Consider the following 16,448-nt stretch of genomic DNA (forward strand, 5'->3'; position numbering starts at 1 on the left):
ACCCCCGACACGATACCATGGAAGGTAGTCCAGCTGGGCTCAAGCATGTTATCGGTAATGCCCAGTTTGAGCATTGTGTCACGGTAAATGATGTTAATGCATCTCCCATTATCGATGAGGAGTCAGGTAAACTTGACGTTGATGTCGGGCCCGATGAGTGTTGGGTCAACCACTAGAGCGTATCCGCCGGGATTCGGCATGACCCTAGGATGGTCAGACCGGTTCCAACAGAGCTCCTGCTCCAACCAGTACATAAACTTCGGCACTGCCGGCATAACTGCATTGACTTCCATCTCATGCCGACGCTGGCTTTGCTTGTCAGTCTGCTCCGTGACGAAAATCATGTAGCTCTGGTGATGTTCTTTGTACTCATTTCTTCCTCCATACTCCGGGATGCCTTGATCTTCCACCTGATTGACAGCGTTGTTCACCGGAAGGGGGCCTTGAATCTGTGCATTGGCGCCTATGAGTGGCGTCGGGGGAGGTAGCCGACTTGCTCGGATTCTCGGCCCGTTGCATCCAACTACATTGCCGGGTTGTATGATTCGTCGGCTTGCTCGGATTGGTCATGTGGAAACGACAAGGCTGATCAAGCATCATCTCAAACGTGCACTTCTGCTTATCTTGCCACGGCTTCTTCTGTTCTCCTTTCTTGGCCCACTGCTGATTCCCAGTCTTCTGTCGCTGGCTATGACCGTCATCAGGTTGATCTTGGATCGCAACCACATGAGCTGGCCCATACCGGTAATCCGTCCTGTCATCTCTTCTCTTGTTTGTATGATCTTGATGATCATTTCTCTGGAATGCCCCGGCAGGGTTGTATGTCTGTTGCTCTCTGTGCGGCTCTGCCGGCATCAGTGACGGCTGGGTTGGGTCTCCCTATGCATACATATCTGCAACCTTGATCATCTCGGCCAATGTAGCCGGCATTTCTCTTTGCAGCTTTTGCCATAACATGCTGCCATGTCGGCATCCTTGGGCAAACCATGCTATAGCCTGTGATTCCACAATCCCCTCACAGGAATTGCAGAGATTGTTCCATCTCGTCAGGTACTCCCGGTTGGTCTCATTGTCTCTCTGCTTGCACATGGACAATTGCTGAGGTCGATTAGGTCTCTTGTATGTGCTGGTGAAGTTGATAACAAAAGCTTCTTCGAAATCTATCCAACAGTTGATGCTGCCCTCGGGCAGATTGTTCAGCCAAATCCTGGCTAGTCCTTCTAGCATTTGGGGTACGTAACGTACTGCTAGTCTGCGATTGCCTCCTGCAACATGCACAGCAGTGACATAATCTTCCAGCCAGTCTTCCGGCTTGGTGCTGCCGTCATATGTTCTCGTGCCCTTGGGTAGCTGGAAACCCGGGGCAGGCATCTCTCTCATGATCCGGTAAGCAAAGCAACGTGGTCCCGGAGGACCCTGCGGTTCCAGAAGTTCCGACTGGTAGATTCTGTCGAGCCGGTGGCGAGCATCAAGCGGCGACACTTGCCGGTTTCCCACTCGAGCTCCGAGTGGACCGACGTTGTCACGCTCTCGCCTAAGATAACCATCATCTCCCATGGCCGAGTATCTGTCATTGTAACAGTCTTGCTTTGATCCTCACCTCGATACAGGGGTTGTGCCCGGCACTCTGCTGACCCGCAGCAGTATTGGGCGCCGGACCGCGAGGTTGGTGTCCATGTCCCGCCGAATGACGTTCTTGCGGGTCTCGGCGATTCTTGCTGAGATGTAGGCCACTTTGACCATCATCAACTCGCCTGGCAACTTGCTTCCCAGCGAATGCCGGATCATAGTGATCCAGCCGTTTGTCTCGGTCGGAATTAACACTCTTATCCCGTCTCCCACCGACATTGGGGGAAGACGCTTGATTGCCGGCTCGGCCACTCGCGCCTGCGGCCGAGTGAATGATCTGGGATGCCTCCGGCTTGGCATGCAACTTCATCTATGCCTCATTTTGCTCGTTAGCAATGTGAAGCAGCTCCTTCACCCGCTGCTGCTGCACTCGGAGCGCTTCTCCTGTTAGGTTAGGTAGCTCTTCTGCTGCAACCTCAGCAGCCCTGAGGTTTTTAACAAGAGTGCTATATTTCGGCTTCAGTGCCGACGCATAGCTTCCCGACATAGCAGGGGCAACTCTACCATCCCTAGCTATCTCGGCATTCAAGTTCTTGCCCCGGTAACGCACCTCTCCTACTCAGCTAGGGTTGTGCATGGCAGTAGAGTTAAGACCATGAGCTTTGTTATACTCACGGAGGGAAATCTCGAGCTCTTGTCGAGCGCGAGACACGTCGACAGCTTCCTGCAGCAAGTTCTGGCGCTGCACTTCCAGCTCAGCTTGGAGCTATGCTGAGTTGGCGTTTGGAGCTACAGGCGCAGCCAGCCTTTTGATGGAGGCCTGAAGCGGAGTCGGCTTTGCAGCGGGGGGCGAGCTGTTCTGCCGGACTTGCTCGGGACACCGGTGTTTTCAGCTGCGCCTTTGCCGGCATCGCCACCCTGAGCTGTCATCATGACCTCCACGCAGCTAACGGGGCAGTCGCTATGCCGGCCGCGAGCCGCGCAGACGGTAGGGGGATCCTCAGCTACCACCACATGCTCGGGATACCTGCAAGCAAAGTCAGTGGCGACGTAGACCTCGTGTGTGCCAAAGTTGATGAACCGGCCGGCATAGGGCAATGGTGCGATGTTAAAGCAACCTGTGTTGTTGTCGATGAAGCCCAGAGAGCCGAATCTTTGGACCAAACCGGAGACCACGCGCTCTCCGGTGACGACGATGCTTCCCGTCCGGATGAAAACTCCAGCCAGCGCCGCTGCTGGCCCCACGGTGGGCGCCAACTGTCATGGTGGTGTCACGTCAGATGCCATAGGATGGCTTAAGTTGGGACCGATGGAGGATCCGGAGGAGGGATGGCGTAGTGAAACTACACACAATGTAAAGAAGACACGGTGTTTACCCAGGTTCGGAGCCCTCTTGTAGAGGTAAAGCTCCTACTCCTGCTTAGCTTGTATTACCCGAGATACACGAGAGCTACAATGGTGCTTCTTGAGCTGTATTGAGAGGAACCCCCCTCACAGGAGGGGTGAAGCCTCTATTTATAGGCTAAGGATGTTACCCTGACAGGTGGGGCAAGGGGAAACCCTAACAACTCCTGGGCCTGCGGGGCCTGCCCGTGGTCTCCTCCGGATTGTCCGGGAGGGGACAATGCAGTTTTGTGCTTTTCATACTATGAGACGGCGCGCACTGTAGCCATGCCCCGGCTATGGCTACCGTCACTGTCCTTCTACGGCGCGTCACTGTGCAGTCGTCCGACACGGCAATGTGAGCAATGACTGCTTTCCCGTCATCAAAGGAGCGTAGCTTTACTTTAGACCGTAAGATCAAGATAAGACCGTTGGCATATCCCGGCTCTAGCCGAGATAAGATAGCTTTTGCTTGTCCTGCAATTACATGAGACAAGATGATGATGCCGGCATACTTTTGGTATGTCGTCCTGTTAGAAAGTCGGCTTATGAGTGCTGGTCTATTCATTTATGCCGGTCCTGCTTTCGGTTAGCCGGTCATTATGTGTCGTCATGATCCTACCCGGGGTCATTCCCCCGACAACAGGCGTACCGAGAAGCAAGTGGGAGCAGGCAGCGTGCGGGAGCGGACGGGCAGCGGGAATCTATGAGCGGAGGCAGTGCGCACAAACGGGCGGCCGCGCAATGTTCGGTGTCGGGATGAATCGGGACGGGAAGAGGAGGAGTTTGCACTCAGAGTGGATGGAGAGGATAGTCAGAGGGAGAGCGAGAGAAATTGGGAGAAGTGATTTGAGAAATAAAGTAGAAAGTAGGAGTAATAGGAGAGCATGAAGGCAAAAAAGTTATCATTGCTACATGGTCTTAATTATTCATAATTATATTGAGAATCACTTCATGAATTCATCAAAAACATTGAAAAACACTCACACATGACTTTTCAAGTGTGATGTATGTGAGAACGGTGACACCCTGGAGGTAGAGAGCAAAAGAGTTGATCATGTGTCACTTTTTCTTTACACGAGATATAGAAATAAGACATGTGTAAAAGAGAAAGAGATCAGAGTATAACCTAAAAAATAAACATAGAGAAAATTACGCAAAACCACCACATTTGTGACACTCGATGATTTGACAGCTAAGTGCATTGTGATGCAAAACCAGACAGGGGGCCACCTGTTCGTGCCAGCTTGGCGCCACGCTCGACATGGCCTGCACGACTAGGACGGCGTTCGGGTACGTCTCAGGCCACCGCTCGAAGTTCTGCCTCGCCCCTCCATCTTCGATCTGCCCCGCTGCACCGTGACCCATGAGGTCGTCGCTCGCCTCGCCTCGCCGCGCGAGGTCACCGTCCTCGTCGCCCGCGCATCGGCGGCGACTTGACGCATCGCCAGTGCCGGGGAAGATGACGGGCGCGACAGCACGAGGAGGCCCTCGGTAGCGAGGTAGGGGCGGCCGAGGTCGGGCTCAGACGCGGGGCGATTGGGGCTCGCGGGATCGAATCCGTAGGCGGAGGGCGGCAGAGGATCCAGAGATGGGGGAGACGGTGGCGACGGCGGCGGGATCTCGAGGAGGCTGGGCCGCGGCGGCGGGATCTCGATGTGGCTGGGGAGGAGGCGGCGCCCGGGTTGGGTTGGGCTTCTGCGCGAAACGCCCGTGTTGCGGCTGCGGATGCCCGTGTTGCAGGAGCGTGGCGGGCGCGCGGGTTGACCGGCGGTAAGCCGGCAGCGTCTGTCTCACAGGGACGGCGGCGCTGCGCTTATGACGAGTCCTCCGCGGCCCCGCGCCTACGACGTGGTCGCGCTCCGCTTCCGCGGCCGCGACGCCGTCACCAATTACCACAAAAGCTCGAGCTCCCTTCTTCTTCTTCGTGTCCGGCCACGACTAGCGAGCTCGCGTTCCTGGACGAGCTGCGGCAGGGCCTGCTCCGCGGCCATGGCGCCGGTGCACGCGTGCGCACCCCCAGCGACTTCGGCAAGCTCAACCGGCTCGTGGTGCCCAAGCAGCACGCCGAGAGGCATTTCCCGGAGCCGGAGAAGACGACCGGCAGTAGCGGCAATATGGGCGTGCTGCTCAACTTCGAGGACGGGGAAGGAAAGATGTGTCGTTCAGGCACTCCCATGACGTCATGGACCTGCTCGCGCGCGTGGTGTTCGCTCAATAAGCTGCGTCGCGAGCAGATAAGAGGCTGGTCGTTCTCGCTGCGGATGAAGACAGCGGCCTCAAGGCGGAGGCTCAGCTGCATGTCCCGGAAGTACTGATCCCTGGTGAGGCGATCGTCGCCGCTGTGGCCGAACTGCAACTCCTTCCGCTGCACATCACGCAAGTGCAGAGCCTGCTTCTCAATTACTACCTCCGTTCCATGATTCTTGTCGAAATATTACATGTATCTAGACGTTTTTTAGAATAGATACATTCATTTTTTGGCAAATTTGAGACAAAAATTATGAAACGGAGGGAGTACGTGCTCACCAAATTCTGGGGATCGGTCGGGCGTCGGCCAAAGTGCCGAGGAGGTCCTCCGCGACGTCGCCTTTGACTCTCCACGTCATCAAGCAGTTCGGCCACGACTTGTCCAGCGTGGCGCCAAGCTGGCACCGACAGGTGGGCCTCTTTGTCAGGTTTTGTATCAAAACGCACTTAACTGCTGAATCAGTGCGCAAGAGTACCTCCGGCTTCAAAAGCGGTGGTAATTTGAAAAAAATTAAAAAAAAATGTGGTTTTTCTGGAAGTGTCCAAAATGCGGTGGTTTTGCGTAATTTTTTCAAGAACATATCATAATCGTTATATACATATGCCCATGAAACACATCAACATTTGATTTGACGTTTTGATACAATTTTTCGTTGTTCCGTATTCACGGGCCTTTTGCTAGTTAACTTATTAAGAGACTTCAAACGGGAAAACAAATCTGACATCCAGTTGCAGCACATTAACCTCGTATATACCATAGTTTTACAGTGCTGATTTCATATCCTACTAACCTTTGGATTGCTCCATTTCAGTCTGTTCCAAACTTCTAATATCACAGCTACAGCCTTACAAGTATAGCTTCCATAACAGTCGATAAATTGCTCTTTATGCCTAGCTGTAAGATCAAGAAACAACTACTAACAAATTAACACCACCAGAATGACGAATTTGTGACCTAAAAAACCTATCTGATTAACTCTCCCCTTCCGGGAAAAAAATATAATAAACCTTCCAGGCATATCATAACTTTGCTGTCGTTCACTATATGCAGTCCCTTCTATGCCTCTGTTTTCGAGTAATAGATCGACCCAAGCGAACCCGTCGCACTGTGAGAGCATCTAGCAAGACATCCAACGAGCACTCCACTGCCTCAGCTTGCTCTTCCAGCTTGAACGCACTGAGGTCAGGCCGCATGTGCAGCTCCGAGAGGAGACCAGCTGCGGCTGCCGCAGTGCAGGTACGATCCCATGCTGGCTGAGGTCTGTTTTCCGAAAACAGATCAGCAAAAGTAAGAATTAAAGACCTGGAATATTCAAAAGAAAACAACAAATATAAAAAATAAATACAGACTTAGTTTTTAGCTCACCGCAGTTTATGCATCACTGAAGCGCTCAACATAGACAGTGAGATACACGGTATGTCTTCCTCCCCCCATATTGCAGCCCATCTCTCCTATAAAACCTTAGATATTAGGATTCACTTAGCTAATTGCTAAATGACATGCTTTATCACACACTCGTGCTTAAAAATGACTTCAACCAAGCAGATGCCATTCACGTGGTGTGTCCTATGTTTGGTTGTGGCCTGGACATGCTTTATTGAAAGCACAGTTGCCCTGTGAGGGCAAACATATTAGCAAGCACCATACAGTAGCAGGCGGTTGGGCCAGTGCTTCCACAGGAGCATGTGGTTGTAGTTAGTTGAGTTGGCAAGTATTCTTGAGTCTATTCTACGTAGTATGAGTTAAATCCGCATTTCCGATTTAGCTTGGCATCTAAAGTAGTTTAGGCCAAACTAGTTTTGTAACCTAATCAAATTTAGGTGGCGGCTTTTCCAGAAAGCTAGGGGAGGGCAGCTTCTCGGAGAAGCTGGTCTAGGAAGCCGAAAAAACTGGCCCTAAATATCTGCTGGACCAACACCTCAATGGCGGGAAAGTAGATAAATTTGCCTCACATGGCAAAGCATTACCATGATGGCAGTGCCAAAATTTTCACTTATAAAACACAAAACAGTACCATAATTGCTTCCATAATAGTTCCACAAACAAGAAGACACGTATCAGCTTATAAATTACGATAAAAAATCGCATTAAAGGGTAAAGTGTGTACCTCAACTTCATATGCTTTATGAGTTGCTACGTCCGCAAATAATATTAGATAACCTTGTGACCTTTACATGTAATGAACGCTTAGGAGTTGGAGCATAAAGAGTACTACTCCACCATCAAAGCCATCATCAGCTCAATCGCATAGTCAGTACACCTCCAACCATCGCTGGCTGTGAAATCTTATTTAGGTATGCTCCAACACCTAGTCCTAATGTTGAATGGCCACAAAGTCAAATCCAACAATATCCATGGATGTGGTTATAACTCCAAAACCGATCAAAACATACAATCCTACCACTTGATATACCCCCGTACTGCCAACCATAATCTGCAAGATGATATTGTGCTCCGGATGGTGATGGTGCCAAATGTGCATTTTTTTTATGAGCATCCTATATGGTAAAAATGGTATTTTGAAATTTTATTGAAGATCATCTCCTTTTGACAATAAACACATGCTGCTTGCACACAAATAACTTGGGGCCAGCAGCGTGATAATTCATATTACATTTTGAATTTTTACTAATAAGAATTAACTTCTTCCGTATATTAAATGTACTATCGACACCTCTTGTCACTGCCACCAAGAGGACAATACTGCATAAGGGGAGGGTATACCTAGGAGGTAAAACCGTCGATGATATCCTTTGATTAGCTTTGGAGTTGATATGTTCACAAATGAAATATTACTTTCTGACGTTGTGGTCTTTGCATGGAACAAACGCTTAGGAGTTGGGAGTTAAATTTGGCAGTATCAAACTGATCACATGCTTAGTAACCCCTCAAACATCTCAGCATGGCTTATGTGTATATCATGGTGATGTTCGGTATGCTCCAACAACTAAACATGGTGTTGCGTGGTCACAAAGTCAAATTCAATGAAATGAATGAACATGGTTACAACTCCAAAATTAAATAAAACATACAACCTTACCATTTCATATCCCCCTAACATAATGTCAACCATAATGAGCAAGATGATTCAGTGCTCCTGCTCATGGCGGCGATAGTGCCAAAGGTACAAAGAATGACATTTTGGAATGTTATATGGAGCCTCTGTTGAAATTTAATTGCACATATCACTTCGGCATTCGTTGGCATATGATTGGATATGGCAAACACAAAGTCACGAGGGTAAGACCAACCAATGGGCCCTAGCATGGTGCAGCAGAAGCAAACCATAATGGGCCAATGGCCCTTAACTTGACTGCGATGATTTCCTCTCTGCTTCCTGTCCTTCCTCCCAGAGCCGAATCTGCTGTGCTCAGATGCAAGCTCATAGGATTTGGCAGACCACTATGGAGGCCATATGGTTCCCTCTTGTCCAAAAGGATTAGACTAACACAGGCACAGGAAAAAATGAAGCTTACCTGGACTACATTTGTTGTATGTATTACGTAAACAATGGTTGCATCAATATAGCTTAAAACCTTGAGCAATGATTTTTCATGTGGAAGCAGACACAAACAAGTAAAAGGAGTGCAGCATGTTGAATGAGGAATGCACTGAATCGTACCTTCAGCCTTCTGTATAATGCGGCAGAGTTACTCCAGGTACCATCAAGCAAGACCAAGTTAAGAGGTTCACCTTGTGCTTCCTACATTCCAAAAGTTAACCTGTTACCATGTACCGATAGTGATATCTTGCTGCATCATGTTATTTTACCATGATACTTGATATCTCTTCTCTTACACATCACCATCATAAACACATAAAACCAGTACAGCACGAACACATAAAACATGTACACATAAAACCAGCAAACATTCAAAGGAGTAACTATTGATATTCAATACTTTGCATCTTAAGGTGCTAATAAATAAAATTCCCAATGTCGAACATAACTAAGAAGACTGCACTGCTTATAAGCACTTCGATTTGAAAGTTGGTTTTGCAACATTTCAAGTCATAGATACAAGCTTAAATAAAAAAATACATACCATCTCCTGACATTCAGCATTCAAGGTCAAATCATCAAATTTAAGATCCTGGACAGATTTGGGGGTTGTACTCTTATTTGGGTACAGAAATGAGACCTTCCCCTTTCCTGGAGGACAAAATCAGGATGGAAATATACAGTAATTAGTTGTAGTGACATACATAATCAGAAACACCCTAACTAACAATATTTGCTATCGATTAAGCAAAGAACAAACAAAGTTTTCTAGTCTCTCCCTCTCATCTTGAATAATAAGCAGTTAAAAAGCTCTCAATGGCAACGAAGAGCCCTGCTGACAGGTAGAGGAAGGCAAGCACCCTACCATAAATCCACGGACCCATGCCCGACCGTGCATATAAAAATGAAGCTAATTGAAACAAACATAACAAGTGAACCGAATCTAAAACGACAAAGAAAATGAGTAAGTTAAACCCTAGCAAGCTTTCATGCCATCAAAGGTGTTTTTGAGATTACCTGACCGCTGGAATGCATCCCACATTATATCTTCCTGTTCTTGGATGCCGAAGAGACACAAGGGCGCAGCTTGGATGCCAAATACTTGCCAGAGTAACTTTCCAGTGTTGTTTTGCCGCAAGAAGTCCTGAAAGAACAGAAATGCTCACACAACCCAAAAGGAAAGGATACAGCAGCAAGTACAGCACAACAGACCTTTGGATGCATGTATAGCCAGAATTTTATTCCCCTCCACAAATTGCAAGGGGCAAGTTTTGAGCACATACAATCTTCCATTGGTAGCCAGCACTGCAATTTAGAGATATCAAGAAAAACTTTAAAACTCTTGGCATGAACATGAGTGAAAAATGACTACAGCAATGTATGCAAAAATAAGCTTCTGTTGAGTAGATCATTAAAGCCAAATTGATGCATATGTATAGCACTGAATTCCTTTTCAGACTGATTAACTGGTACGCTACCTTCTGGCACAGATACCCCCTGCTCCCGAGCAGACGGCAACCAATCTGCCGTGCAGAGTAGTACTGCAGCTTCTGATCGGAGTCGGGGAGCGTCTCGTACACAGCCCTGTGCTTCTTATCCTCCACGTCCTTGAAATCGCCCTACGACGAGTTGAGAGAAAATCAAACCAATAAATTCAATAGCATTCCCGTCGATTTAATTCTTGATGCGTTCTGTAACTTTTAGAAGCACATACACAGCAACAACATCTAGGTCCAATAAGGGATTGAAGCAAAAACCGTTACCTTCAGCTTGGAGCCAACGCCACCGAACCGCATCTTCTCGCCGGCCAAGGATTCCATCCGGAGCAGCTCGCGGACGACGGCGGACACCACATTTGGGAGAGGAGAGGAGGTTCCCCATCGCTGCCACTCCTCCGTGCTCACCTCACCGCCGTCTCCAGCGCCGGTGGAGAGGGCTTCCTCCTCCGCCTCTTCGACCGCTATCTCCGCGGAGAAGACCATGAGAGACCGCGTTGGGGTGGGGCAGGGAGGCGGACCCTGAGGCCGGCGGAGGAGGGCGGGAGGGTGGGGAAGCGGGAGGCGGCGGTGGAAGGCGAGGGAGCGGATGGAGGTTGGACGAGCCAGCATTGCCGCTGCTGTTTTTTTATTATTGCCCGTCAATACCACAGGAACAACAATCCGAAGTTCGGAAATCCGAACATGGTGGACTTTTAGATTTTTCTTTTCTTTTCTAATTACTAGTACAATGCTCGCACGGCCTACGCAAAAAAGTTCAGGTTATAGAAAAGACAAAAATTGACATTTGAAATGTGTTGAACAATAAGTATTAATCAAAGTGTCATTTACTTCAGCATAAACTATTTTGTGAGGAATTCTTTGTACACAGTATTCTTTGTGTATGTCTCGCTTGTACTCATTTCCACATTTTTGTTCTTCGTATTGTTCTTCTTTTTATTCTCCTTATTCTCTTGACGTGTACCTGTTAGTACCTTTATGTTCTTTGTCGCTGTTGCCTTAGAGAGTGCTACATATAGTTGGCCATGTGAGAAAACTGGTTCTGGCAGGTAGATGCCTACATTTGGTATTGTCTGACCTTGTGATTTGTTTACTGTCATTGCGAAGCTGAGCCTGATAGGAAACTGTTTCCTCTTTGAAACGGAATGGGAACATCTCGTCGTCAGAGGGGCATAATGGTATTCGAGGCAAGAAAACTCGTGTTCCAGAATGTTGTCCTAGCACAATCTCTGCATCAATAGCATTTTTTTGAAATCCCCGTACGACCAACCTTGTGCCGTTGCATAGGCCATTTGCGGGGTCGATATTCCTGAGTAGTATGATTGGACAATTAATCTTGAGTTTCAGCATATGTGGAGGCAGTCCGTTTGGTGTAAGGGTGTTTAGGAATTCTGGTGGATAGTAGTTATGCGGGTCTTCTTCTACACAATCGAAGCTGTGGTACACCATCTCCTCCCCTTGGAAGCAATCAATCATTTTTAGGTTGATTCTGTCTACGCACTCGTTCTTTGTGGATAAAATTGCTCTTGACGTGATGTATTTTGGATCTTCTATGGAGGCATCGTTTTCTTTGTAGATATAGTTGATGAGACTATCCAGGCCATTATCATCCGTCTTATTTGGCACACATATACTTGTAGGCAGAAGTATTTCTCCGTTTTCGTTTGTCATCTCGGTTCCGTTTCCAATGCGCAGTAGGTATTCTGCAAACCCTGGGTCGTTTTGAGCCCTCATGTTTTGCACAAGCTTAATTTTTGTCATGCAGTTCCAGAGCTCTGACCTGCTTAGTGACGCATCTACTATTTGGGCTCTTATACCCTTTCGTACAACGGGAAGTACTTGTCTAAAATCTCCTCCAAATACAATTGTTTTTCCACTGAATGGAAGATCCGGTCTATCCATTATGTCTTGCATGCTTCTGTCGAGCGCCTCAACTGCCTACCTCTTTGTCATCAGTGCTTCATCCCAGATTATTAGAGATGCAGTTTTTAGTAGCTTGGTTGTACCGCTTTGTTTTGTGAATCCACAAATTGCCCCATCATCTATTCTTAGTGGAATCTTGAACCTTGAGTGTGCAGTCCTCCCTCCAGGCATTATGGAAGCAGCAACACCGGAAGTGGCCGTCGCAAGAGCAATCTTGCCTTGTCTGCGTACCGTGTCCAATAGGGCTCTGTAAAGAAATGTTTTTCCTGTGCCTCCTGGTCCATCGACGAAGAATACTCCTCCTCTTTGGCTGTCGATCGTGGCTAGGATTTTGTCGTAGGCCGCCTTCTGCTCTTTGTTTAGTTTGTTATGTAACGTTTCGTCCTCAGGGTGTGTCTCGATTGAGTACTCCTCGGTCATCTCTCTAGGCATGTCGTTGTTTGTCATGTCATGTTGTTCGTCTATCTCTGGCAGAGGAAATGACTGGATGTCTTTTCCCATAGATTGCAACATGCCCCTGATATCTTTGAGTACCATCTGTTCGATAGTGTGCTTGCATTTGTAGTTTCTACTATAGTCCTCAGACATTCCCTCTAGGTGATTGTTCCAGAGGCCACGGATGTCGCTAGGCTCACAAAACACCAGGATTGTTGCGAATAGCCTGTGGAGCGATGAAGGCTTCCGGAACAACTCCGCTTCTGTCATGCAATCATCTAGTGTGTTGTCTGCCTTAATGAGCCCCCTTTTTTCTGCAGCTTCACGGAAGTTTGGCATTACTTGGCCATCAACTGTTCTCAGGTCTTCGTAGCTTGTGGCCCCTGGCACGTGGTTTAGGAGAACTCGGAGATAGTATCGTTCTCCTTCAGCCGGATGTGCTGAGATGATCCTGCCAACCTAGGCCGTACCTTTTCATTTCCTTTCTTGCCACAATTTATCTCCTCTTTGCCAAGTATAATGTTCGGGGAAGTCCCTGTATGGTATGTCTCGTGCTTTCTCATTTAATCTGTTTGCGTCGAAGTATGCTGTCAACATTGACCTATCTGCTCCACCACGGCTGATAACGTTCTTGATATTTTGTTCGGCATTATATGAAACCATGTGCATATTTGGGAGATGTAGCTGTAGTTGCAGGACGGATGGATGTATTTTGCTTAATTCGAACCCATATATTCTCCATAGTGCTTCCGGAGGTGTCACCCACCGTGCATCTCTGTACTGCCTTATCTCGTCGATTTTAGCTTCATTTACTTTTTCAGTGACGGATACAGATGCTCGGTCATGTCCCTTGTAGATGTACTTAAACAGGTACTTAACGGCTTTAATGCTTGAGCATATCTCGACATTTATGTGGCAGTTGAACATCCTCAACAGATAGGGGTTGTAAGGAACGACCCACCTGTTATCTAGCGTGCATTTTCGGATTGTTTCGGTCCGACCATCATTGCGTCTCCTATATAGTGGGTATGAGTCCTTGCCTTGAATTGTATTTTCGTTAAATGTGGATAATTGTTCTTGCACGACGTGCGATTCTTTGTGCACGGACAATTTCTATTCAGTGCACCGCAAGGACCATGCATCATATGTTTGATTACCATTTTGTATAGCTCTGGATACTTGTTCTTGTTAGGGAGTTCAGCCGAGATTATCTTGTCATATTGTTCTGGACATGTGTACTTGTATTTTCCAGTCATGATAAGAAGGAAGTGAGCATGTGGTAGTCCCCTCTTCCGGAACTCTACAACATAGGTATATGCCTTAACCTTTCCAAGAATGCTCTTCTCAAATAGTTGCTTCTTCATTTCTTCTAGCTTCGCCCTAAATACACGGACAACGATATTTGGGCGATCTTGTGGTGTCTATCCACACTCTAGCTCACATTTGATCTCTTCCCAGTTTGGGTTGCAGGTCATTGTGAGGAATATATCTGGCTTTCCATATTTTCTAACTAAAGCCATTGCATCTAGATATCGACGAAGTTTATCTCGTGGCCCTCCAATAAATGATGAGGCTAAAACTGTTCTTTTTCCGATTGCATTTCCGTCTTGTTCTCTGGCTTTAATGCTATCGAGAAGGCCTTGGTATAGATCCGCCCTTATTTCTTTCTGATGATGAAACATGTAGTCCAGTCTAGAGTTCTCAATCTTGATATATGTATCTACAACAAACTGTTGTAGTAGTCGTCCGCCGTACAATATTGGGTTGAAGATGTTTGGTCGCATATGTAATTTATAGCAATAGTATTCTTTCATGGTTACCCACAGCCTACTGGTTGCATCTGTTCCAAGCATTGTGACATAAAAAAGTTAGCTGCATGTGTAGGAGTGTACCATATATCTCTACCTAATAATAAAATCAGGGATGAATATTGAATGAATATTGAAGACAGTACTGACCTGGGTCATCATCATCATCGTTTTCTTCTGCACCAGCCTTTTTCATATCTTCCTCTTCTGCATTTGCCTTTGGTATCTTTGAATGCAAACCTAGTTCACCTCTTGGAAAGAACAGAGGATACGACAACGGATCATAGCATCCATAATATGATTTAATGATCTGTATTTCGTTGTTGTTTCCATGTATTATTACGTTCTTGTCAAAAGTATTTCTTCTTTGATTTCCTTTGATCCACACTGCAGCTACCTCTGAAGTGATCGGTGCGTTGTATGTTCTCTGGTCCAATCTTTGGTCAAGGTTCAAGATGAGCCTGTAGTCGTCAAGGTCTTCGGCTTGTCCCAAACTTCTAAATTGTTTAGAATATGGATTCTCACGTAGAATCTCAGTTATTATGCCAACTACGTGTTTGTCTTGCTCGTAAGTTTCCTTGCGGCAACGGCGGTACCGATGTTCTAAGCTTGGATCATCATCATAGAAGTATAGTTCCAGATGCTTTGGATCTGAGCGACTATTAGCAAATGAGTGTATAGGTCTTTGTTGGTTGGACTTACTGAAGAGGGTATGTCTGTCCATGAAAGATGGTAAGTTGTCCATAATTTATATTTTTTTTGAAATGCATGAGTATATATTCTATAAAATTTAGAGTATTACCTTTAATCCTGATTTCTGGCTTCTTTAGAGGTTCTGTGTCACCAATGTCTTTTTCATCACGGATATTATGGAATCGATGGCCTCACGGCGTTCATTCTCATTGAAAAATGGTTGCGGTTGTTCATCCACGTTTTTGTTGGTTGCTTCTATCTCATCGTTGTGAGTTTTCATCTTGGATGTGTCCTCTTGTACCGATACCTGAACAGTTTTCCTCTGTCTTGTCGAGAATTCTTTGTTACGACGGTGTACCAATGTTTGTCTTTCTCCCGGTGTCACAGTTTTTCTGCGTCTTACTTTTAAGGGAGATATATTAACTTCCTGTTCTGCCGTGATATATGCAGGGTTCTCCATCGCAATTGAATCTCTGCTTGGTGTGCTGCGCTTCAGTTCACGGTTAGCTCCAATTTGATTTATTCTAGCTTTCTTTTGTTCTGGCTGCATATTTGCATATCTCCGCCTATGTTGTGCCTGTTGTTTTGTCTTTTGTTCCGTCACCTTTTCTTTTTTTTGCTCATAGGCTTCACGCCGTTTTTCCAGTTGTTCTTGCTTTTCTTCATCGGTCTTTTGCTTATAGGATTCACGCCGTTTTTTCAGTTTTTCTTGCTTTTCTTCATCTGTTCTTTTTGCATCCCGCTCTCTCTCTCTCTTTTCCTTTTTTGTTCCTTGACATCCATAACTTCAGAGTTCGACTCAAATTGCTTGGCTGCATGATAATTTTTATATGTTGTAAGTATGAAATCTGGATAATATGAATAGATCAGGGGTTTTTTCCTATTTCAAGCCGGCTGGCCAACAGCATATTTGAGAGCTACATACCCGTAAGGAAGTTGAAGGGATGTCATGTGTAAGGAGATGAATAATATACCTAATGACTTGTTGTATTTTCTTATCAGGGTTGGCCAGGCGACACGATGGTTGTGGCTTGGAGTTCAAAGTGTTGGACTACAGCGTATCTCTAGCTACCACGCCTGTATATAAAGGCTAGGTCGCCGGAGGGATTGTCAAAGTATATTAGGATTCAAACTGATCCTTGCCTGAGTAGGATTAGGAGTCACGTAGGATTTGGACTGATCCTTATCTGAGTAGGATTAGGACTCAAGTAGGATTCGGTCTCCTATTTTGTATTTGTGAATCTAGATATGTTTGGCTGCATGCTATTTTCAGTTGATAATAAGGCCCTGTCAATCGTTGTGCTACCATGTTCAGCAGCTCAGCAATGCAGTTGACGGGAAGCAGGAGTATGAGAAGCTACCATGATCTGTGCCGATGAGACTTCATA

The 16,448-nt window shown here is 46.7% G+C and overlaps 1 protein-coding gene and 1 long non-coding RNA gene across 3 annotated transcripts; both read right to left on the minus strand.

Annotated features, from left to right (window-relative positions):
* Positions 1-5,908: 5,908 nt before the first annotated feature.
* Positions 5,909-10,828, minus strand: LOC100820985. 2 transcript variants are annotated; one of them, XM_003563795.4, is made up of 8 exons: positions 10,469-10,828; positions 10,184-10,324; positions 9,918-10,010; positions 9,723-9,849; positions 9,250-9,356; positions 8,826-8,906; positions 6,569-6,654; positions 5,909-6,463 (listed from the first exon to the last, which is right to left on the minus strand). In XM_003563795.4, the coding sequence occupies exons 1-8, from the start codon at positions 10,811-10,813 to the stop codon at positions 6,244-6,246; spliced, it is 1,200 nt and encodes a 399-aa protein (XP_003563843.1). In that variant the 5' UTR covers positions 10,814-10,828; the 3' UTR covers positions 5,909-6,243. The 2 variants fall into 2 exon arrangements, with proteins under 2 accessions (XP_003563843.1, XP_014753376.1); XM_014897890.2 differs by having other exon boundaries at positions 6,328-6,463; positions 6,553-6,654.
* On the minus strand, positions 8,163-8,819 carry LOC112268715. The gene is made up of 2 exons (XR_002960059.1): positions 8,455-8,819; positions 8,163-8,365 (listed from the first exon to the last, which is right to left on the minus strand). It is a non-coding gene; the product is annotated as an uncharacterized LOC112268715 (long non-coding RNA).
* Positions 10,829-16,448: the final 5,620 nt, after the last annotated feature.

Source organism: Brachypodium distachyon, chromosome 1, assembly GCF_000005505.3.
Source record: "Brachypodium distachyon strain Bd21 chromosome 1, Brachypodium_distachyon_v3.0, whole genome shotgun sequence".
NCBI lineage: Eukaryota > Viridiplantae > Streptophyta > Magnoliopsida > Poales > Poaceae > Brachypodium > Brachypodium distachyon.